We start from the raw sequence: 26,549 nt of genomic DNA, 5'->3' as shown, positions 1-26,549 counted from the left end.
GTTTCTACGAAGACACCTAACAGAAGCATTCAACACGATTGGAACTAATTTGGAATAATTGGATGGCAAAGTAATGTCGATTTAATCTACAAATGTCATCTCATCTGCTTTTCTTTTCACATTACACACTTGTTTTTCTTGAGCACTTTGCGATATTGCAACATTCAGCTATACGGCACCTAACACTTTTGAGAAATTTGAAAAATATGAAAATCCAATTATCCCAAATTAGTTCCAATCGTGTTATTCTTATTATTTAAGAATGTTATGCATTTGTGCAAATACTGTACAAGGTGAATATAATCGATATCAGGTGTAATCATGAGCTCTTTCATTAGTAAATGCTGTATGAGTCATTGTCAATTATACCTAGCTCAAATCTCGTTAAAAACATGTGCATAGCTGACAACACACAACGCCGCCGTATTACCCAAATTTTGACAATTTTTGAGAGTTGTTCGCCTGGTAATAATCAGGTATATTTCACATCAACTGTTGTAAAAGCAAAAGTTATTTGGTCACTTGCTTGAACGTGCACAACTCGTACGTACAGTCACAGTTTCATCGCTCATGATAGTAATTTTTCCGCTTCATAAAAAAGAAGTAAGCATTTTATTTTTTGTATACCAATGCCTTTACAAGAACAGTATGAAAAACCGTTGATTGATAATTTTTGTAAATGCTTTTGTCATTTTTTATGATAGGATTAAATTTTAACGTTATATCAGAAGGAAAGATTCTCCAATGTCTGGTGTTTGGCCACACTCGCAAAGTGACAACGATGTCCGCGACAGACCAGAAAGACTGACAGACTTCATGTACCCAAACAAGATAACGACAAGCTGACCTAATTGCAGAGAGGCACAGGCGCTTGTCTGCTGGTCCCCTGTCCCATTCCTACCGCTGGCGGCACTATGCTAACGAAGAGGGCCAGGTATTGGTCGCCATTTCAGTCAGATATCTGACTGAATAGTAATGAGGAAAGTCACCTGACAAGATAACGTGATCAAAACCAATGGACAAGATTTGCACCCACTCCATTGGCTTCTGTAGCAAATCTTTCTGCGTCTGTTTCAATCAAACTTAGTTGATCACATAATATGATATTAAAATTAATGTATAACGACAATGAAAATATCGCGATAAAAATTTACAGAGACACAAGATGACAAGCATAGAAAGTGACTTCGAAATCTCAATGATCAAATAAAAGTGGAAGTTATTTGCATGACTTCATTTTTAAGGCCCTCGTTCTGTTCCGTGACAGTGCTGAGTTTATCTGCAATAGAGTAGTTCGGGGTTTATCGGGCAGCCTAGGGTGGTGTGTCGGAAGACAATCGGGTTTTGCCGTCCGACCCGCTACCCAAAGCAAAACCTCGGGCTATGAGTATATGTACTGCAGTGCAGTTACACAGAGTGATGAAATTACCGTGACGAGATTCTTGATTCAGACAATCCGTTCTTTCGCATGTAAGGGAGGGATTTTCCATAGCCCGCAGTTGGTAGGACACCAATACCGTCCCCTCTCAAGGATCATAGCGACATACCTTATAGATATTTTCAGGTTTTGTTTTTTTTCTCGGTTATAGAAGTCCTAAAATCCAATAAACTATATCTTTTCTGAAAGCCCTGATATTGGGAATCCGACCGTGCACAGTACACAGTCATTTTTCAATAATTGTCACGTGACAAGCATTTTGCTGAGCCTTTCAAAAATCCGATTTTCCTCCCTGTAACGTACACGCTGCAAGATTTCGGGTTGAAATTTATGCATTGACAAGCCTTAGCAATACCCTTCAAATCCGTGTCTGCGAATTTTTTCCGATTCTCCATTCAAATTATTTGGCGCGACAATTACAATTCCTTCAAAAGCACTTTAGTCTTACTCCTTCAATAGTGCATAACAAAAACCAAAGGCAAATAAAGGAAATCCAATGCACGGATTTGAAGAATATTATCAAGGCTTGTCAATGCACAAATTATAGTAGCAACTGAAAAATAGACAATGAGAACAGCTCACATTAGACAATTAGAACAGCTCACACAGTCACACTTGAGATCATTGGTACAGGCATGTCGGAAGTGAGCTGTCCATATAGCTTACGACGCAAACCACGGTGATATTACTACCAAACTGCTGTAATTTTGCGACCTCTGTCTTACTTACTTTTGCAGGTCAGGTCATCCTGTGTCTGAGAACACAGCAGGCGCTGCATGGTTCCTCGAGTCAAACACGCGAACACACTACACACACAGACATCGTGATTTTCTGAGTCAAGTCCTTTCCGCATACAATTACTTCACATAAAAATGCCAGTGTTCTCGCAAAATCACGATAAACGATACTTTGACATCCTCAAGAAGAAGATGCAATAGGTACATCATTATGACACTGCTCCCAGGCTAAGCGTTTATTTCTAGCATATGTGTTTAATTTAACGTTCGCTTCTAAATGTACTGCTTCACTGTCGATGCAATTTCTCTCTGGCAGAGTTACACGACACAACACTGGGAACCCCTCTCTCAAAAAACATGGTCCTCTGTGGTGGGCTAACACTAAGGAAAAGTAAAATGCCTTCATAAAGATCACATCATGCAGTTCTCATATCTCATATTACGGTTTAATTGATTAGTGATGCATCGTAGCAATGGTCCAACCATTTTGCCAAAAACGACAAACGTGACACAGGAGAGCTTTATCAAGGTAACGCCTGGACAATTTCTGTATTTCGGATGAAGGAGAGAAAGTGGAATAAAACGGAGAACATTACGCCAGACATGATTGCGACTCTCTGAAGTCTACAGGTTAAAGTAGAAGTAAGATTTATAAACGTGGTAAACTGTGAGCGCTGTAACAGTAAAAAGCCGTAAGAATCAGTGTAACCATCAATTTCAATGAGCTATTGCCACGAATGTACCGACCACAACCAAAGGGCTAAAAGAAAGAGGTGTATGTTTTTTTTTTATTTTGTGTTAGATATAGGGAAGCGATTGACTTGTCAATATATAATTTCCGTCCTGATCACGAAGCAAGAAAATCGAATACACATCATGTAGTGCAAGGCAGAAAAATCCCCCCACATACGTGCACGCAAATATATATACGAATAATTGTAGTGGTCTAGCTCTAAAGTGGGCCATACGATCGTTACAACGCTCAACTTGTAGCCGTAAGCGGTTAAGAAAACTTCTTGATTGTCAACCAGGAAAAACTAACAAAAACACATAAAAGCGGTTATCTACGGAAACCAGGCAGGATAAGTCTGGGGTACGACGTACTAGGTCTTATTGTATGATGGCTGGATTGAGTCTTTCAGACTGCCAACAGTGAAAGGATGATCAGGAGTGTGCATGAAATGTAATAATTTGGGGGAACTACATTTCTTCATCGAGGCGTGGCATCAGTTTTCTTGCTTTTGCATATTCTTTTTTTTGAAATGTGTTGCCACAAATACTCGTATGGCGCCTCAATATATGCTTGCACGTACTTTGGCAAAGTTCCAACTTCTCAACAGTGTGAACGAGATCGAGGCTTGGACATGATCTCGTCAGGGACGCAGGGAATTTTACTCACACTTGCGTGGATGACGTCTGACGGGTGACGACATGTAATTTCAAGGCTTCACTCGCCACGTCAGTCTACCAAAAGTGTGTCAATACACAACCCCTGTACTTCACGTTATCACAAGTGATCCAGATTTGAGTTTTAAAAGCCGTGGTCAGCTACAATAGTTGGCAGTGTAGTGACATTACGAGGTTTGTAAAGACTGCTGGGGTCTGATAGTGGTTAAGTACGCCGTTATTCCGCATTTAATGCCAATGAACCATATAAACGTTAGTTACCTTATCGCCAACAGCGGACTTGCTAACCGTGATACTGATAAGAGGCAATTAAGTTATTATTACAATATGAATGTAAATAAAGTTGTGTCACTCAAAACAGAACTCAAAACAGAATAACAGAACTTAAGGCCTGCATCAATGATGATGACATTTAAAACTTAGCTGACAAGAGAAATGAAATCATGATTCCAGTTGATAAACATGCGGATTATGAAATTACAGTAGACGCTCGTAAGACCACGGTGACCTTATGACACACGATCAAGGCAAAATAATGAGTTGGGCGTGTTGTTCAGTACAACAATCAAGTAGTACTTATACTCCGGGGAACGACTCTGGGAGCATCTTTCAAGTTGAGAGCACCGATCTACATCTGTAATGACATCAAAACTTCATAATACGATCTGTTATTTATTTCGACCGGTAATGCATCATTCAGATTATAACTCTATCGCCAGATGAATGAGCTGGTGCGCCTCAATCGGCCGAATTACCGAATGCAACTGAAAACCACTGAAAAAAAATAGACAAATTAGAACAGCTCACACAGTCGCGCTTGAGATCATCGGTACAGACATGGCGGAAGTGAGCTGTCTATATAGCTTACGACGCAAACCACGGTGATATTACTACCAAACTGCTGTAATTTTGCGACCTCTGTCTTACTTTTTTTTCAGGTCAGGTTATCCTGTGTCAGGGAACACTCTGCATGGTTCCCCGAGTCAAACACGCGAACACACTACAGACACAGACATCGTGATTTTCTGGGTCAAAGTCCTTTCGGATGCAGATACTTCGCAATAAAAAGGCCAGTATACTAGCAAAATCACGATAAAACGATACATTGACATCTTCATTTAGTAGATGCAACAGGTATTATGACACTGCTTCCGGGCTAAGACGTTTATTTGTAGCATATGTGTTTGGTTAAACATTATCTTCTGAATATACTGCTTCACTATCGATGCAATCTCTCTGCTGATGTGCAGCTTGAATAAGCTCTTTCTCTGATTGGTCCATTTTCACTATTCACAGCCACTTAGGGAGTCTATTTGTATTGTTTTCATTATATTGGTAAGATTCAGCTACCCAATTGGGTCAGATCTTATTCAGCGCTGCACATTAGCCCCAATCTCTCACTGGCATATACACGACACAACACTGAGAACCCCATTTCCTAAGAGCCATGGTCCTCTGTTACATGGTCCTCTGTGTTATGGTCTTACACTAAGGAAAAGTAAAATGCCTTCATATCTTATATTACGGTTTAAAGCTTCATAAGCTGTAACATTTGACATTTCCCACCTAGTTTTGTTTTCAATGATGACTTACTTAATGTTAATTGTCCTACCAAATAACGCAGAATCACACATTAGTTTGGGATCACAACACGTACCGTCGGCCAACAACAAGCGATTTTATGTTGCCAATTTCCATTCTGGTCCGGACTAGAATACAACGTTGTTGACATCTGGCGCTTGGCGCGGCTGATTTTTTAGCGACTCTGCGTCGGCGAGGGAGGTAATTTACAATTAATTCTTACCGAAATGCATCATTTTGCAAGAACTGAACATATTTTATTGACGTTTTAGCATGTTTTACTGAACCAAAAAATAGGCAGAAATAGGTAAAAGTTACAGCTTATGGGGCTTTAAGTTATTATTACAATATGCAATGTAAATAAAATTGTTTCAGTCAAAACATAAAACATAACAAAACCAAAGGCCTGCATCAATGATGATGACATTAACACTTAGTTAATTAGAGAAATAAAATCATGATGACAGTTGATAAATGTACAGATTATGCGATATCAAACGTGTTCTAAACACTGTGCACACTCGTCAAAATCGCTTGTACACATGGTATGAGACCGCACTCATGTCTTTCTTCAACATCTTGTGCGCCTTTAGTCGCTGTTTTGTCCATTATGTCATCTTTTATTTGATGACACCATAATGACGTCATGCGCTGATACAAAACATCATGGTCCTTTGTGTGATAATGTCGCCACCACTCGGGCTTTCATTCAGGAGGTGATACGATAGACGCAAACTACCATCTCGATGTAGAAGTACATGATTTTATTGGAAGTAGAAATAACATCGTTAACAAATTTTCCAGTCAGAGTCATGTAATACTATACAAGGTCAGAAAGCGTTAGCTCGGAGAAGGCGTTAAAATAACGCGTGCTCTCGCAAACTTCCGAGTGTTTCATCACCGTCCCTCCACCGGGTGGAGGGACGGTGGTTTCATGAACGGTTCGTAGTCACGACACCTTATTGGGCATGCGCAGTGAGATCCAGTCCTCTCCAAGTTTAGACAGTCAACTTGTTTGCTCCTAATACATATGCAAACTATTACCCTGGTTACTGTCACTCGAGTTGGCATCTCCAGGAAAGGAATACTGTATTTGGGGAGATATCCTGACACTTTGGAACTCGCTGGCAACTGGTGTGCACCCATTCTTTGGACTTCTCTTCCAACATGTATCCTCAATACGGCAACGCAATTGGACCGTATTTTCCCTGTCTGTTTGAAGTACGTTGAGAAAGCGTTTCATAAAGGCTCTTACAAAATATACTGAGGCTCTGCTGATAATACATGGAAAACTTCTGTGCAAACGAGTCAAATTTTTAGAATAAGGCACGACACATTACATGAAAGACTGGTCGACGAAGTCAAAGTAAACCTATCATTCGAATTTCATGAAGATTATCACTTTATACTAATGTTTTACTGCTTATTTATACATGTTTTTGTGACGTATTTTTGAATGAAAATAAGTTTTCTCTCAAATGAGACCGTCACAGTGACTGTATCATCGAGTGTGTCCGAACGCCCGTATTCCAGGTTTTGTTTCTTGTGTTGGATATATTTGACTTAAATACCGGACGTTACTAAACATGCAATAATATCACTAGTTCAAAGTTCATACTATTGTAAATGTATAAATGACAACTAATATGAAAAATAGGAAATAAGGAAACGGCAAGAAGAGAAAAAAGACATTCAGTCCAGAGCTTGGTCGAACGAAGTACCGCAAAGTTTTTGTTTGCAGTGTGCATGGAGGTAGAAGCGAGATTCCTTGGTAAAAGTTTAAGGTCAGCCTGAAATCGTTAGTTCTTGGTAGATCACAGATTTGTCATTGACGAGTTACCGATTGACTTTGTCAGCCAATTTAACAATGCTGTGCACAGTCACAGAACGAAACTTTTTATCCAGACCACAAAATGACAACAGTCTGCAGCGTTTTTAAAAGTACACTGTCTCTCAAAAGAAAACATTAGCGGGATCACGAGTTTCAGTTTCTTATTTGCGCATTAAAAATTGCAGTTATAATGAAGACAAAATTTGTGCTAACCAGCAGTGAAGAATTTAGGCCATTGATGGCTGCCAAATATACTGATCAGTGATTGGTTCAAAAGAGTTTCAGAGCTGGACACGGCACAATAACTTTAGAGGCACAACCTATGAATGACATGCATACCTTCAAGGTCGCAGAGCTTTCTGAATTTTTAATATGAAAAATCAGGACGCAGCCAGATTTCTAGCATCTAAAAGTTGTGCAAGCACTGATGATGGTAAGAGAGAGAGAGAGAGAGAGAGAGAGTTATGATTTTTTGATGCGCAATAACGGCGTAGTAACCACTATCAGATAATAACAATATAACAATCTTTACAGCACTTGTAACCTCCACAAATGTAATAATCTCCACAAATGTAATATCAACCACAATTGTAATAAAATGCACCCATAAATGTAATATCGCCCATAAATGTAACAACAATCAACTATAAATGTAATAAAAACACCAACCACAAATGTAATAAATGATAACCATAAATGTAATAAACAAAACACCCATAAATGTAATACTTATAAATGTAATAAATCTATTTTGTCGTTGCAATTGAGGAATTATCCCTTAAATATTGATCTATGTAATAAGGAAAGCAACTCCACACATTATTCATTTCTTAATTGTTTGCGTTTAGTGTGTTTTGCATATTTGAAAGTGTATTTTACGTTTCCCTGTTTTGTGTACAGAACTGATTGGCCATGGCTAGACCCAGCTGTAATGTGAATGTCTGTGCAGTCTTTACTCCAGAGTGGGGAAGACTGTATAACACTACGATCCTTTAACGCCGTTTTTTCGAAAATTGCCGTACTTTTTTAATCAATTACCTCAAATTCGTCTTCAGTGGATAAATTGTGTGGAATAACCGATAGATTGTCTGTATTCCTATGTTGTCCCACTTGAAGTTTGTTCCTTCACTAGGGATGCCAGGATGTCTAATTTTGTTCTACTGTGTGTTCAAGGTAGAGTTCGTATTGTTTTTTTACTAGATTCAAATATATGTTCTCGTCAACATGTTTTGTGTCGTAAGTTTCTGTTATAAGGTTTTATATTTCTCTGTTATTTGTTCTGAGTCATCTGTCATAAACTTTGTGTGGTATCACTGGTTGACCAGTTATTTTGACGCTTCCTTATTATGTAATTATCAGTGTCTAGAACTGCTGTTCCACTTCCATTATCTAACGGTTTGATCAGTACCTCGCCGTTTTCTGATAGCGTTCTCAAAGTATTCTATTCTGTGTTTCGGAAAGGAAACCTAGTTTCAGGAAAGTATGCAATAATATTACACTAGTCTTATTAAAGTTATTATTTACTCAGGGCATTGATAAACAAATGATCACATATGCAAGTTCAAGTTTATTACATTTATGGTTGAGTTTTATTACATTTATGGTTAATTTGTTTATTACATTTGTGGTTGCGGGTTATTACATTAATGGTTGACTGTTTTATTACATTTGTGGTTGATTTTATTACAATTGTGGTTGATATTACATTTGTGGAGATTATTACATTTGTGGAGGTTACAGCACTCATTATGTCACCACAGAGCAGAGAGGAGAAATGAAGACCTTTAGATGTACCGATGAATTGTTTACTATAAGAATTATAATTTTGTGCATAAAGTTAAAACACTGAAAAAGCTAACTTAATGTCACCAATCGCGCCCAATTCAGTTACTTCGATGTGTCCTTTGGGTTTTTCAAACGTTGCATATGCAAGCAATATGCCATTAGGTCACGATGTTATTGTCATGTAAGCATGGTCACAGGATGTGCCCGGTAGATCAGGCTTCGTCGGTTTACAAGCATTTTTGCTGTGCTTGATATCATTTAAGAAGAATACAAACTGGGAAAGAAATGATTACATCTTCTCAAAGACCCTTGAGGAAAGAGGTCTTCGTGTACTCTTTTTTATTGACCCTTCGGTCTTACTTACTTACAAATTCGTATGCCAGGCTATGGCAATAAGCCCAACAGACAAACATCGCCTACACATAAGGCAAGCCTGGTGCTGGGCACCCGGCTAATCAGAACCAGACATGAACTGAAAATGCTCACGTGTTTTCATAGATATTGCAGTTGTCTGTAAATTTAAACTTGTGCCAACAGTATAAAGTTTTTTGAAGTTGTGATGATCAAGATCATGGTCATAATCACGACGGACCAAAGACAAAGGCCTTTATATTAACAAATATGAATTCGGTGGAAAAAATGCTGAATGTCTTTGGTTTTTGGCATTGTATCAGCATTTACATAGCAAGTGCAATTGATTGGTACAGTGCTTCACACTGTATAGGCCAAAGTAATATCACCATAAAGTAATTGAACGCCATACACACATTCTTCCAGAAAACCATTTTATTTTTTAAGAACTCGGGCAGTCCTCAGGCAGCTACGGGCAGTCACGGGCAGTAATTAGTATGACCGCACTTTTTGATTTTATTCTATTTACAATGCAATCCATATTGGTTTGTGATCACTATAGTATGACTCAAGTACACCACTTTGCATGCAATGGATGTTTGTGTAAATGTGATCAAGGCATGATCCATAGTCTGTTGTTGACTGCTCAATAACTTGCGTGTAGTTGAAGTGCTTTGTCATAAGTTCAGTTAGTTGTTTTGTAGATTGTGTTTGTTTTAGTAAATCAACATTAAAATCACCAGTGATCACGGTTGGTAGATTGTACTCAAGTGTATGGATGAGCTGAATGAGAGCGTGTTGTAAGTTTGATGTAGGTGATGATGGTGGATTGTAAACACCAACAACTTGAACTAAACCAAATGTTGTTTTGTGTATTGCAATTAAGAAATCTGTATTAAAACAATGCAGTGTCTGTGGGGTAGCTTCAAGAGTGTTTTCTTTGCTGTACATAACCATACCATGATATGGCCTGGTGTTGTGTTGAGGGGTTTCATCATCCTGTCTGAAAAGTTTGAAGTCTGCTATTTTGAAGTCATCATTGTGATCGCCGGTTTGTAGTCTTGATTCACTGCAAATTAGTACATCAGCTGAAGTTAAGCTGAAATCACTAGCAACATCTTGAAAATGGCAATGAAGAGATCTCACATTTTGATAAGTAACAATGAATCTGTTCGATATAATATATGGTAATGTGATACAGAGTTGTAACATGGAATGGGTTCTCATGCGTTGCATCTCTTGTGTAACATCAGTGCTAACTGATATTTGATTTTCTTGTAATGTGGTTATGTTGAGACCACTAAGTCTAGTCACTCTGCTTAAAGCAACATAGTGTACATGACACTGATTTCTCTTGCTTGCTGTACTGAAGTCCACAACCACATTGTTAAGTGTATCACCTTGACAACGATGTATTGTTTTGGCACTAGCTGGTCTGAGTGGAAATTGTTTTCTCACAACTTCTGCATTTTTGTGTCTTCCCACTCTAAATTGCCATGATATCTGTAAAACTGGCGTCCATCTGTGAGATACTCTGGCATGTGTTAAGTGTCGTTTTTCTCGTCGCAGGTTTTTCCCAACACAATCGTCATCAAATAAAATCCATAGAATAGTGACATGATCCAAATCAGGTCCATCGATATATTTGATTACTCCTGGAGTACCATTTATCAATCCATCATTTACAGACAGATTAATGCAAAGCTCAATACGCTGATTTGTTCCAATTGATAATTTAGAAACTAACCCCATTGTTTTTTGAGCAGGAAGCATGACAACAATACCTAATGTTTTGTGTTTTATGATTTCAGAGACATCGCCAATGACAGTATCAGTAGCAGGTATACATGTTTTTATTCCTGCAAGTCTGTCATATGCTATTGCATTGTGGTCATCAACAAGTCTGTTCTCGCAATAAAGATGTACTGTTGACTCATCAATAGATGAGGTTTCTTTATCAACATGACTATTCGAGTTTGCAGAACTTTTATGTCATGAGATGTATGCTTTCCCTCACGTATACGGTTGAGTAATTTAGCAAAATTCTGGTCATCTTTTTGCCTCATAATATCTGTTAATTCAAACATTTTGAACAGGTCTTTCCAGATATTGACAGCCAATGGCCCATAATCATGTTGAAGGTCGTTAAATATCCAACCATCAAAGACAGGTTTTAGTTGATATAAGTCGCCAAAGCCAACGACGCTGACACCACCAAAGATTTTATTGTTGGCCATTATCTGTTGTAGTCTGAGATTGATATAATTTAACATACCATTACCAACCATGGAGATTTCATCTATGAATATGACTTTTAAGTTCCTGTATTTTGCTTGTAGAGTATTAAGTCTTTCAGATGTCAGTGGTCTATAATGAAACCTTGAGATGCAGGAATTTGAAAAGCTGAATGAATTGTAGTACCCTTAATGTTGTAAGCGGCTTTTCCAGTAGGTGCAACTAGTAATAAGTGTATGTTGTCAGGATTTTCACCAGGAAGACTTGAAAGATATTTTAAAAGTACTTGATACAATGATTTGAGAACAACAGATTTCCCTACACCAGCGCCACCTGTTACAAAAATATGCAACGGCTCTGTCCTTGTTTTCATCCAATGTACTATGTGATAGAATATTTCTTTTTGTTTCTTGTTGAGTTTCTGTAAAAGTGGATATAATTCATTATCAGCCATTCGTGGTTGTTGAAGATCTTCAATAATGGGATTATTAGTACTGATGCCAATGTCCTGTCCAATGTCATATTGAGAATGACTGTCATCACGTGGTGCAAACATACTCAATGTTTCACTTGGCCTTGATCCTTCTAAAATGTCTTGTTGTTCTTGATGTTGTGTGTTTGGAGCAACATTATCAAACATATCAATGGCTGTGTTCTGTACTGCTTCAATAGCTTGATCTAATTCCTGAGCATTTTTATTGTACTCCTTTTCTTTAGAATCTACTTCACATTTTACTTGCATATAGCGATCATAGTATGTTTTACATCCTGCAAGGAGTTCATTTTCATTTCGCCACGGATAAAACAACATTATTAACTCTCTGTAATGATTTTCTTTGTCTTTTTCCCTATGAAAACGAACATATCTGATAACTTTACTTTTGGTGCGTTTTTTATACAGAAGGCCACGTATCTGATATGTTGTTTTGTTTTCATCATCATCATCCTCTTCATCGGTTTTGTACAAGTCATCATTATCTTGATAATGATCTTGCGGGTTATCTTTTAACTTTTGAAAACTGTACCATGCTGCCAAGTCTGCCAAGCACAATTTTTCAAGAGCTTTTGGGCGCCTCTCATATTTTTCAAGATGCTATCACTCTCTATGTCAGTAGCATTTGGACGCATGTTTTGTATGTCATCAAGAGGTTTCAATAGGATAACTCTGTCATCAGGGGTGATGTGTTAATAAATATGAAGCCGCGTGAAGCTCTTCTTAGTCTCATTTGCATAACAAGGTAAACTGCCTCTTGAGCACTAACTTCAACATGATTAAGGAATTGTTTCCTATATGTCTGACACTTTCTCTGATATCATGACATCCTTCCCTTGCTTCTTCCACAGCTCTACTGAGCAAATTACTCATTCTACGTTGAGCTTTGCTAATATAAGATGCTATGTACATGGCACATGCATATGGATCTAGTATGAATTGAATGTCCATGTTTGCTCTCCAAGCTTTGAGTAGGATTTCATTGTAGCTGTTAATTCTTATTTCATTTGGTGACCTCTTGAGGAATATTTTATCTGATGTTAGAGATGATTGTATTGCATTAATATAGGTTTGTTCATCAAGTTGTAGTTTATTTAAGAATTCAGAAAAAGAGACAGTTTCTCCAAATTTTAAATCAGCAAGTACAGTCTTGATATTGTCATAGTGCTTTTGAAGGATCTGTTCTGTTCTTTCATCAGTATCCATTGGCAGTGGCTGCAATATCATTGTTCTAGGCATAGGTGGTACAGGAAATCCAAATCTGCAAACACATTGGCCTTTTCTCTTACAGGTTTTTGCATGTCTGTGCATCTGATAATTTATCAATTCAGCGAAGGATTCATTAGTGGTATCATTTGAACATGTAATATACTGATCTATAAACTTTGTGATCTCATCATCACTATTTTCATTATATTGCGGTGCATCTTTAACCCATACAAGCATGTGTATATGTGGTGATCCTCTCTGTTGGAATTCAACTCTGTAAAAGTAATCCTGTATTTCACCAATTGGATGATGTGAGCTCATTAGGAAATCATGCATAAATCGTTGAAATGAATAGTCAAAGTGTCGAGCACAAGTAACAGGGTCAGATTTTATCAAATCAGATTTTGTATTCCATGACATGTTCAATACATCATCATCTGTGTATTCCTTATTGTGGACTGTCCTACCAAGAATTTTCAATAGATGTATCCATTTAGACTCTGCTGATGAAAATGACATGAAAAATGTTGGAATACCAAGTTGACGTATCATGGCAAATATATCTTTCTTTGCGCTCTCCCAGTATGGTGGTGAACCTCTAAGTGTCTTTAACACTCTAAATCCCTCATCAAGTCGAACAATTTTATCAACATTTTGTGGTGATTGAAGTTCACCAGCTGTTAATTTACGGCCTTTCAGATTACATTTTCGCAAACACAATGTTGCCTTGTCTTTAATCTGCTTGATTTGTAATTTTTCAGTTTAAAGAAAATGTTAGGCATCGACTTTGCAACCCTCCTATCTTTGTGTCGAAGTTCCCATTTACACAATGTACTATATAGTACAGGGACTATGCGTTTCTTTACTCTGGGCTGACCACAATATATTGTTGGAAATGACAGTTCCTCAGAATATTTGTCTTGAAATATGCCTAGTGGTTTATTATTTTCGCCTGGTGCATAACAAACTGCGCCATCAGAGTCTGTGTGTTGATCATATAAAGGTGATAGCATTGTATCCAATGTGCCAGCAGGATGATCTTCCAATTTTATTTCTTCAGTCCAATTATCATCATCATCATGATCATCATGATCATTACTGTCATCTTGTTTACATGTTTGTTTATCAGATATCTGAGAATAATCGTGACCATCATTTTCTTCACAAAATTCCTGCCAATTGTGGTTTTCATCCTTTCTGCAAACAACCCAATCTGTAGATATTGTAATCTGTTCTGCTTTATATAAGGGGCTATTTTTAACTAACCAATTAGCTGCTTTTAACACTTTCACTGGTCTGACATTTTCTACCTGATAGGCATGACTGTAGCTCATCTTTCTTTAAATTTGACAGGTATTGTCTGTGATTCATTCAAGGTTCTAGGTAATGTAGAGACAGTAGTTGATACATCAGCTATAACATTGACTATGTTACCTCTGAGACTAACTTGTCTACCTCTTGGCAATTCTCTTATTTGCATGAATGGAATGCGTAAGGCAACAAGTCTTTCTTCCAGTGGATGTAACTGTAACTCAGGGGGAATCAATGGAAATGACATGTTATTGGCCACAGAACAAGGAGGCAACTTTGACTCTTTTAAATATGAATAGCAAGTTTTACATAATGGTGCCATATCATTATCTGTAGCCTGAGATGATGCAAAGGTGTTTAACTTTTCTTTAACATTATTGTAGTTCAACACACTTTCTCTGTACCACAGCTGTTGGCAGCACACACATACAAAATTTGGGCCATTCTGAACTGCACCGTGAAAAATGTGTATAAGCTCTTCAATAGATTTGGCAGCACTACATCTTCTGTTGTTTAGTTTGTTTAATCTATCTCTCATTTGCTCTCTCTCTCTATATGATTTATCAGTTCTTTTAATACTTTTAATATTGGCATCTCTGATCTTTTCGCTTTCCCTGAAGAGCTGGTCAGTTCTCTTTGTCTTTTTGGCATTTGCATTTCTTTCCCTTTCATTTTCTCTGTACTCATCATCACACCGTCTTAATTTCTTTGATGCCCTGTTTCTCTTCCGTTCAGTTTGTCTAAATAGTTCACCAGATCGTTTCGTTTTCTTATCATTCAAATCCCTTAGTCTTTCATTATGTCTGTACTCATCATCACACCGTCTTAATTTCTTCGATTCCCTATTTCTGTTGTTTTCAGTTTGTTTATATACATCATCACTTCTTTTTGCTTTCTAGCAATTAAATTCCTTTGTCTTTCAGTTTGTCTGTATTCATCATCAGACCTTCTCAATTTCATTGATGTCGTGTTTCTCTTGTTTTCAGTTTGTTTATATACTTCATCAGTTCTCTTTGTTTTCTTAGCAGTCGCATCTCTTTGTCTTTCAGTTTGTCTGTACAGTTCATCAGCTCTCATCGTTTTCTTAGCATTGACATCTCTTTGCCTTTCAGTTTGTCTGTACAGTTCGTCGGCTCTCATAGTTTTCTTAGCATTGACATCTCTTTGTCTTTCAGTTTGTCTGTACAGTTCATCAGCTCTCATAGTTTTCTTAGCATTGACATCTCTTTGCCTTTCAGTTTGTCTGTACAGTTCGTCGGCTCTCATAGTTTTCTTAGCATTGACATCTCTTTGTCTTTCAGTTTGTCTGTACAGTTCGTCGGCTCTCATAGTTTTCTTAGTATTGACATCTCTTTGTCTTTCAGTTTGTCTGTACAGTTCGTCAGCTCTCATAGTTTTCTTAGCATTGACATCTCTTTGCTTTTCACTTTGTCTGTACAGTTCGTCAGCTCTCATAGTTTTCTTAGCATTGACATCTCTTTGCCTTTCAGTTTGTCTGTACAGCTCATTAGTTCTCATAGTTTTCTTAGCATTCATATCTCTTTGCCTTTCAGTTTGCCTGTATGCCGGATCAGCTCGTTTATTTTGCTTAGTTGTTAAATCTCTTTGCTTTTCGCTTTGCCTAAACTCTATTTTTTCTCTCTTTTCTCTCTTGGCAATCATGTCTCTCTGTTTCTCTATTTCTCTATAATTTACACAATTTTCATTTTGCGCCATAGAAGATTTCTCTGTTTGTGCTGATCTATAACTGTTTACCTTTATTGCTTGTGACAAATTTTGCTCTGTGCTTTGCAGAAAGTCATAGTGACCACTATCAATTTCTCCTTCAACACGGATTGCATGATACAAAAGATGTATAGTTACAGAAGAATTACCAACAGTTTGTAATGGTTCACTTAAAGTGTCAGATGAACTGCAATATTAATGTTATATGCAAGTGCTGCAGCATTATTTCAATGCCCCCTCCATAAGTTGCATTACCTGGTTCTGATCTGGACATATACTGCCTATAGTCATCTTGAGTGACAATATGCCATCTTTCATATTCACCTTTAATTGGATCCTCATATCTGTCCCAGTGTTCAATTACATAGTCAACAGTACCTACTCTTATTGCATGATGATGATCTTGTGTCCCATAGAGTCCTAGACTTATAGCACGGAACAAGCAATTACCATCACCTTCGACATTAACCTTTGTGTAACATCTGTGAAGAATCTGCAACTGTCTTTTTCGTTGCATGTACATTTTACTTCTTTCATTTTTTGCTTTTATGCTCAGTTTTTTTACTCTCATTGTTGTATTGTAGTAACGTTGTGTTATGGGTGTGCTTAATATTATAATAAAGTTCTTGCAGTCAATTCAAGCACTTGTGTAGGTAGATAGAAATTAATAATTTGACTGATGTTGCTTATTGTTTCCTTGATTTCTTCTGATTCTATGAAAAGTGAAACCTTAAAAGTTGAAGTATTGATGTAAGAATGTGTTTGTTGAGATTGTAGACTATGTATTTATTATTGCTTGTCAATATTGTGCAGTATAAACGTTGAACCCTTTCACTACCAAATTTAGGTCCAACTGTATTGGGGAAGCTGGACCTAGACAGAAAAAAGCAGTTAAAAGGGTTGTCAGATATAAGTAGACAATGATAGAGTGTGGTGTGACTGTTCTTGTTTATTATGAAGTAAATGAATGCAAATTTTCAGAAATTGTTGAGAAATGTCAGTCTTCCTAATATATTCAGTACGCTGAAGTAATTCTATTTGATTGCAAATAATCTGCCTGTAAACAATACTCTTGTTTCCTATCAGGAAGTAAATGATAGAGCACTAACTTGTGTGCTGTTAAATATTCACGGTATAATTTCACAATGTACACTGAGGAAGACAAAGACAAAAATGTACTGCCTTATTTTTTTTCTTCTGCAAGTTAATACTGAATATTATCAATATCAAATCAGTTGTGATCTAAATGCGAAATGAACCACAACAGTGTTTGCTCAAAGTACTAATCAGCAATGTTGTAACCAATGCTTGTTGACTATCAATTTGTGATCTTGAAGGTGCCTCTACAGGCAGTCTGTACCCCCTATGGGCAACTGTGCCTCAACTTGGCAGGCTGTGCCTCTTATAGGCAAATGATGGTGTTGTACCCCTTTGGGCAAGCTATTGTTTGCGCCTCCTACGGGCAAGTTATTATTGCGCCTCCTATGGGCAAGTGATTATTGCGCCTCCTATGGGCAAGTGATTATTGCGCCTCCTATGGGCAAGTTATAGCTGTGCCTCCTATGGGCGAGTGAATTTCACCACATATATGGCCTCCTGGTATAATCTGTTAAAGAAAGAAAAAATCAAAGTAAGACATCCATTGCACCTGTTAAATGTACATATTTGTACCAATGAGAAAAATTGGCAAAAATGATGAATTTGATGTTTTACAACATGTAAAGAACTTATTCCATTTTTTTCATGGAAATTATTGACCAACAAGTTCATCATTGATGACACGACACCATTCCCAAAACGGCAAGTTTGCATGAAATTGGTCCAGGCATGTCAGATATATCTTTGTGAATGGCCAGAAAATGTAACATAATGGCTGCCTGATGGCACTGATAGGATCAAAGAACAAATTGAAATCGGTTTGGGCATGTCTGAAATATCTACCTAGATGCCTGAATGCACACACAATGAAAAGCTGCATGGACTAACTAAGAATGGCAAAAGTGAATGAACTCACACAAAGAATACGTGGATTTAATTGGACTGTCCTAATAAATGGCCTGTGGTGATGTAATCATCAATAGACCACTTCTGCAAATGAAAAAAACATAACATCAAGGATTAAAATGACCACTGTCATAAATTTTGTTTACTCCATGAAGTGCCATATAATTTACTAGAACAGTGATACAACATTATCGACAGCTCTGTTAACCTTTGTCACACAACTTTCATGTCCAACAATCTCTTCAAGTAGCTATTTTGATGTTTTTGATGTGTGCATGGTGTGTCATTTTATTTTAATGAAATAAAGGGGCAACACACGGATGTTAATCTCTTCAAATTAAGTTTATCTTTTAGGACCCATTTCAACCTCATTAGTTCATTCATAGCGTATACTTTTCATTAATAACAGTCATTGACAATGACATAGTCCCCACTTGTAATAGGAGTATTAGTCTTGATGGGGCAGGGAAATGTGGTCATTAAGAAGTATAACTGGAGTGTATATGTTCAGATCTATGGGCACGTAGGTTTATGTCATTTCCCAATTTATAACAAGAGGCATGTCTAAGTTATGGTTCGAAATCGGGAAAAAAGATCAGACCTCTAGCTGTATTGGCCAGCCAAGAAATACACATGTGCATAATAAATGAGGTACAAGATGTGACATCTTAAGGTCTAATATCCTATCAAAATTGAAGCATATAGAACTTGTGGTTACTGAGTTATGTATATATATGTATAATCAAGGTCAAAGGTCATCAAGGTCACGTGACATTTTGAAAAAAAAATTGTATTGCTAATTAATCCCTATATGCCAAAATTCAGACCTCCAGCTCTATTGGCTTGCCAGAATTAGATATGTGCATAATTAATGAGGTAAAGCCTGTGTTGTCATAAGGTCTCCCATCCTACTAAATATAAAGGACATAGCACTTGTGGTTACTTATTTATTGACATAAACGTATATTTAAGGTAAAAGGTTATCAAGGTCACATGACATTTTGTCAGAAAATTTCTATCCTATCGTTATCCCTATATACCAAAATATCTGACAACCAGCTCTATTGGCTTGCTCAAAATTAGATATGTGCATAATTAATGAGGTACAATATGTGGCGTCATAAGGTGTCCCATCAAACAAAATATGAAGGGTGTAGCACTTGTGGTTACTGATTTATGGAAAAGTATGTATATTCGAGGTCAAAGGTCACCAAGGTCACATGACATTTTGTCAAAAAAAATGTATTGCTAAGTTATCCATATATACTAAAAATCAGACCTTTAGCTCTATTGGCTCGCTCAAAATTAGATATGTGCATAATTAATGAGGTACAATATGTGGCGTCATAAGGTGTCCCATCATACCATATATGAAAGGTTTGGCACTTGTGGTTACTGAGTTGTGGACAAATATGTATATTTGAGGTTAAAGGTCCAAGGTCACATGACATTTTGTCAAAGTGTCTGAGATATCTGCGTGAATGGATGGACTCACGGATGGACATGTCTAAATCTATAAGCCCCCCTGGACTTTATTTGTGGGGACTAAAAACTGTGTCACTGCATCCTTTTTGCAATATGAATACGATGAGAAACTAAATTTTTATTTATCTTGGCAGGTACATGGGAGACTATGGAGAGCTGCCTTATACATGGGAGTCTATGGACTGCCTTATACATGGGAGTCTATGGAGGTGTAAACTAAAAAGTCCTCTAACACGGCCAAATTTGATCGCATTGTGAAACAAATCGACGTGCATCTGTATGAGGTAGGGTACTATTCTTTTCCAAAGTTTGAAAGAAATTGACCTGGGCATCTCTGAGATATGTGCGTGAATGGACGGACGCACGGACGCACGGACGGACATGACCAAACCTATAAGTCCCCCCGGACGATGTCCATGGCGACTAATAAATGAATTCATGGTTTATCATCACTTTGTCCTATGACATTTCATCACATTAAAATTTTGTCCTCATGATGACTTCATTCAACACTAAAAGCTGGATAAGAAAGGGCACTAAAATTAATCTGCATATTACTAAACTTGTGTAATTGGTCTGTAAAGTTGTTCCAAAATTTGCTTCAAACGTTGCACCGACTTCTTAGCTGCGGTGAAATCACAGAGCTTTTATGGACCCTTAATAAACACACACCAGTGAGTAGCCTTTGCAGTGCACTTCACATACACAGAATCATATTGCACTCCTTACCATGCTGCCCTATGTTACATCGTATCACAACCGAGTCAGAGTTGGTATTAAAATTTTGTTGCCTTTCATTGCGTGAAGTTCTCTGGCAAAAACAAACATAATCCACAGGAAAGAGGTGTAAATAGGTAACAAGCTGTACTTTAGAAAATTGTCAAAATTTACAGGATGGAAAATCAGGAAATCTCCACACTACACACACAGACACTAATTGATCAGTTCCTTCCAGCCGACAGGCTTTATTGATCTATCAACAATTACAGTGGTAGCCTACTCACAAAGTCTTGCAAGCAATATTTGTCTGGAATTTTTGAATATGATGAATAAATGTCATTTTTTCATTATACAAGCCTTCCCACCCATGGACTGTTTTCTTCAAAATACTATAAGACACGAGATAGCTAGCCTAGGGTTCAACCCCGGTGCAGGGTATAAAAGACCCCTAACAGTAACACATCGAAAATTCATAATGGCGCTTGAGTGACAACTGGCAACAGCAAGGTAGACCGCTACGTGAAAATCAGCCGAAGCCATTCTCAGACAAACATTATTGGCATACCATAAACATAGACTGTTTCATCTTAATCATTGCCAGCCATGCAATAAAATATGACTCCATAGTAGTTGACGTACTAATAGGAAACTAAAAAAGTCTGTAAATGGTCAGATCATATTATGGCGATTTCATGAAAATATTACCTGAAACCCTTTCGGAGCACAACAACAGACCCTATACACAAACAATAATAGTAACTATTCATCATTGCTACCAGTGTACCCATGTGATGATGTCCCCGCGATATCTAGAACGATAACTGTAGCCCTATCTAAAATCCCTAACCCTAATCTATGGTTTTGCATCGACCGGGGCCACGACAAAATTAGCCTATTCAGCCTATGACTCTCGTCGTTTGTCACAAAACAATCTTTACGTGGACTATTTTTATGAAGTAGTAATAATATTGACACCAGTCAAGTTGTTAATCTTCGTGCAGAACCTCTCTTCAGTTTCGAGGTACACGCTTAGGGATACGCTATCGGGCCCACGTGGGTTTTGGCCCGGCGACGTTGCAGCGTACACAGAAATCGAGCCGACTGTACAAATCTATGCAATAAAAAGTCAAGTTCGGAACTACAGCTCCCAGTCGCGATCGAGTCCCAGTCGCGCTCCTTCTCAATGCTTTTGATGCATGTTCCGTATTATTCACTATCACTCAATCGTAATCTCAAAGCATCCCAGTCAAATCGTGGTATCGAACAAAGGTGCATACATCAAATCATGACATAAAATCAACACACAAATAATCTGATTACTTTGAATTACTTACCGACAGTGCGACACCACACCGACAGTCCACCAAAATCACGCTTCAGAATTTGTACAGCAAAAAGCCGGATAAGCGTACTCACAGCACAGAAAGGCTGTGGAGACAAGCGAAGAACTACGTGCTTGTACTTAAAATTCAAGTTATGATACGACGGTGTAACTTGGTTTACGCGACGATGGCGGCGAGACAAAGTGTGCAACTTCAAGCACAGCCGGCCTGGCTCTATATGGGGGCTCTATGCCGCTAGGGTTCGTGGGTAAAACGTATCAGGCATGCCGCTGTCAACATACTTTTTTGAAAAAGATAAATTCATTGCAAAAAAGTGAAAAACAAAACAAAACACATCTACATAACTATGAATGTGTCAAGCGTTTGAACAAATTTACTAGTAATAAATTAATTCTGTCTATACACACCATTTGAAGAAGCAGTTGTAAAGCGCCCTCAACAGGAGATTTGGTAATGCCTTTTTTTATTTCACTGACAACAAAACCCCAATCAAATTAATTTCAGTTATGCCCATTTACCTAATTATGTATCCATATCATACACTGATTGAACAGGTAATGTCATTGCACTGTTGCAACAGCCTACAAACGTTCACTTCACTCAGACCATTCATTTGTAAGTTATAACAAGTTTTAATAAAATACATAATTATGCAAATGAGGCTTAATTATGCAAGCCAGCACCCACCAAAAACTAATAAGTTCTTGCCATTTGCTAACTGAATCTATGTACCAGATTTGATTCTGATCTGATCAGCCGTTTTTGACGATATCGACCAACAGACAGACAGACAGACAGACAGACAGACAGACAGACAGACAGACACACAGACAGACAGACAGACAGACAGACAGACATCGCTGCGACATATGCTCACGTGTGTGAACACGTGAGCAAAAAGGGGGATTTCCCTCTCATTGACCAATAGAGAACACGGCGGGTCAAAGGTTATCCCTACTTGGAAAACCCCTCTGTTCCATGAATAGACTAGACATGGCAATTTCCTGACTCTATTTTACTAACAGTAGTAACGCTAACTCCTAGCGTGGTTCAAAACAATATACTGGTATGAAAATAAAGTCATGACTCGACAATAATGCAAAAAACTCGCAGCTGTTAGTGCTTTAAGTTTGGTGAAACGATGGATCCAGAATGCGGCAGAAACACGAAGATTTCTGTAGGGTTATACCATGAAGATAAAATCAACTAAAAATACAGAAAAAATGTGGTTCGGCGGGTTTTACTTTTGGTTCAGCTGAAAGTTGTCAGTAAGACTCGACTGATTTGGACACTGTCGGGTATGACAGGGTTATGATGTGGGCACAGATATTTCAAATCAGAGTTGAAATCCAAACAATGACTAACGTATTGATGAGAAATAGCTGTATATTTGTTTTTAAGCAATTTGACTTTACAAGTATTATTTTCCAAGCACAAAAGGTAGAATGACAGATTCTTGTTTACTTTTACAATAGTTGTTCGGATCAGTAGTCTTTTTTCACTGACGTTGTGTTCAGCGCTCGAAACTTTACGCAACCGTAAAGTCTTGGGACGTTGCAGATTCATAACATAAATGAAATCTGTCAAACTGTTAGTGAAGAGGTTGAACTAAGGTTCCCTAAGAGTATAAGCTGTAAGAATCATAAACTGTCAACTGTACATTCTGCGGTTTCTTATTGGTGTAGTCTCTCGCACATACGACAGTGGGGGAATCGAAAACGGAAGTCAGCCGGTCGGCATGGCCAGCTTGAAATAGTGCACCAACGCAACATGGTGACGGCGATGGAGCTTGACTGCGGCAAAATAAGCCTTGGAGGAACTCGGATATTCGCCCTGCAAGGACTTTCTGAGACAAATTACAGTGTATTGACGGTTATGCTGTCTCTGCCTCCGCCCTGTCCTCAACGTCATACCTCATGAATAATTAATTTATAGTCAAATGATCATCAGGAAGTATGCATGCAGTGTAATAATTTGGGGGAACTGCCATTTCTTCACATATGCGTGGCATCATTTTTCTTGCCTTTGCATATCCATTTTTGAAATATGTTGCCACAAATACTCGTATTGTGCCTCAATATGCTTGCATGTACTTTGGCAAAGTTCCAACTTCTCCAAAGTGTGTATACGAGATCGAGGTTGGACATGATCTGACGGGGTTCTGACGGGGGACTCTTACTCGCACTAGCTTTGGTGACGTCTGCGTTTTAATATGTTTTTAGCTTAGCTTATAGTATTACTACAATTGAGCGACCCACAGAGACTTGATAATGTGTGTTCTGCGTGTTTGATATGTTTTTAGCTAATAGCTTATAGTTTTACTTTTAATACGTTTTTAGCTCATGCATAGTGAAGGAGTCACCGTGGGTCAGTGGATAAGAAACCGGACCCATGATCGGATGATAGTAGGTTCGAGGCGCGGTAAGGCCTAGATAGTGTGTTATCGATTTTCATAAGTTGATTAGTTGATTAATAACTCTCTGATATTTTCTGAGACGAAAAATATCCCGTACGCTCCATAATTAGATGTATAAATAATTTACGTGTTCAATTGAGAAAAAAAAACAATACAACCCGACCATGCGCAACCATGTAAGCCTACGTTTACAGCAAGCAGTGCAGTTGTAACAGGTATAGAAGTTTGGACATAACACCACGCTCTCGAGTCTCAAACTAACCATCCACCGATATACCACCAGGTAAGAAAACATATTTCACGGCCATATTTTGTAATATCATTTTGCATCAACGGCAACGTTACGCAATAATATTGGATATTGGAATAATACAACTTTGAGGCCTTATTATTTGCGACTGAGACGAGAAGTTTCATATGCTTGTTACCTAAAAAATATCTCAACTCGTAGTACCGCATTTATCAAGCTCGATACCCGGTAAGTCCAGAGAAAGGGACGCATATCGGTGGATGGTTAGTTTGAGACTCGAGAGCGTGGTGTTATGTCTAAACTTCTATACCTATCCTGCAGTTGCAGTTTAAAATATGATCAAGACCACACATTATCAAGTCTCTGTGGGTCGCTCAATTGTTGTCCTAGGGACACAACTATTATGCGAACGCGTTCACCGTTGCGGCTGTATACCGTTACTGTTACGGATAACAGCGCATTACTCTCTTCCCATATGATAACTAGACCGAAGTGTGTAGACAATTTTGTGTCATCAAATTAAATGAGTAGAAAACAACAAACTGATCCAAACAACATAGACAAAGTAGAATACATTTGGGACAAGTCAATGTAACCAATTAACTGTGCCTCTGCAAGGGCAACCCACAGAACCCACAACACAAGAGAGCTCCGGGGTCACTGCTCTGACATCCCCAGTAGATTTGGCAAACCCATTTGTTTCTCTTCCACAGTTCCCAAAACAACTGAACAACGTTCATCGACCCTCCTTGGTGGAGCACTCTGTCCAAACTTAAAAATCCTGAATGCAAAAATACTCTGCTGAAAAGTACAGAGTCACTGGATTTACTCAGTATTGATTTGGAAGATGTCTTCACCGGGCCGTAATTCAAAGTGATGTCATCAGAACAATGGTGTGGTGGCAGTATTATAGAAATAACGGGCGACGCGCTGACCATTAACGTTGTGGGCAAGTGCGAGTCGAGCCCGTTAATTTGGCTTTCCTCGAGCCCGCACCCACAATTAAACGTTAATGTTCAGAGCGGAGTCTGTTATTTCCATTATATAATCAGCGAACCAAAGAAAACTGTCAAAATTTCCGAAAATTTCAGGAGCGAACGACAACTGGGCCCCAGAAACTGAGCAATACGCGACGAACTGTCACGTGCGCTGTAAAAAATTGGCAATTCCGGAGATGCTTTCAGAAAAAGGTATCTCAACTTGTCCTACAAGTGCTCCATTTTATTTTGTGATTGATTATGATTTACGTCTGAGCTGTAAAGTTACTATACTTTGAGTTGTTAATCTTATTATTCATATTCACGGGCATGTAAATAAACCATTACTGTGTATTTGTGGTCAGTCACGTGGTTCAGCTCGACCAATCAAAATGCGACGGGCAGGGCATGGTAATACAATATATATTATTGCCTGGATATATGGGTTTAGGTGCCCGAGAGCAGGTGACAATTTGCACGGCGCCAGCAATAATATTTTTATTACAGCCCTTCACAGTTAATGCTATATGACATTTACTTACAAGCAGGGCATTTTCAAACAATTTTACCATTATCGACCAGCACCAAACAGATTTTAACGAAAGTCAAAATAGCAGTGCGCGCATGGATATTTTACATCTAGCGTTAAAGGTATACTGTCACCTGTTCCAATTTTGCCACAGTTACCATGGAAATAGAAAATCTAACCAATCACAGATTTTAAGCGGGTGGCCGCTTTTTAAAAACAGCGCCCTCACATGGGTATTTCGAATACCAAGGAACGCGCCTTTGACCATATATGGGCATATTTAGATTACAGATGACTGTATACCTTTAAGCGTCCACTTCGACGTCGAAAACATCGAAAGGCTTCACTGGCCCAGGTAACCATGGAAACCGGTCAGTACATCGTTCACCGGCCCGCTAACATCCCGGATGTTCCTATTCAAATCAATGCACTGATTTGCATTCACCTCGAGGCATGTAATAAAAAGCATTGAGGGTGACAAAGAGATGATATTTCTGATGAGGGGTGTGCTTGTGTTAGGAAAGTATTACCGAATCATTATAGTAGGTAAACTTTATTTTTTCAGACCAGAGAAACTTCAAATAATATTTTAATACAACCTTGTAACTTGTATTTCTGCTTTTCAAACTTTATAACCAACAGATATGTACTGATTGGTCACGAGAATCTGTACTAGATCAGGAATATTGAAAATTCACTTTTTTTACCAATTTACCATACAC

General features: G+C 38.1%; 1 protein-coding gene and 1 long non-coding RNA gene across 2 annotated transcripts; both read right to left on the bottom strand.

The window, feature by feature from the left end:
* Nucleotides 1-15,203: 15,203 nt before the first annotated feature.
* On the bottom strand, nt 15,204-16,094 carry LOC139147013 (octapeptide-repeat protein T2-like). Its single transcript, XM_070717864.1, has one exon. It carries the CDS (start codon nt 16,092-16,094, stop codon nt 15,204-15,206), a length of 891 nt encoding a protein of 296 aa, XP_070573965.1.
* A 940-nt stretch (nt 16,095-17,034) lies between these two features.
* Nucleotides 17,035-22,005, bottom strand: LOC139147520 (uncharacterized). Its single transcript, XR_011555741.1, has 3 exons — nt 21,647-22,005; nt 18,118-18,191; nt 17,035-17,709 (listed from the first exon to the last, which is right to left on the bottom strand). It is a non-coding gene; the product is annotated as an uncharacterized lncRNA (long non-coding RNA).
* Between the last annotated feature and the right edge of the window lie 4,544 nt (nt 22,006-26,549).

This window comes from Ptychodera flava, chromosome 13, assembly GCF_041260155.1.
Source record: "Ptychodera flava strain L36383 chromosome 13, AS_Pfla_20210202, whole genome shotgun sequence".
NCBI lineage: Eukaryota > Metazoa > Hemichordata > Enteropneusta > Ptychoderidae > Ptychodera > Ptychodera flava.
This window is presented reverse-complemented; position numbering and strand designations above follow the sequence as displayed.

What these genes read in the sequence shown, in the direction of transcription:
- LOC139147013 (XM_070717864.1), bottom strand. Translation starts at nt 16,094, where the DNA reads ATGGCGCAAAATGAAAATTGTGTAAATTATAGAGAAATAGAGAAACAG.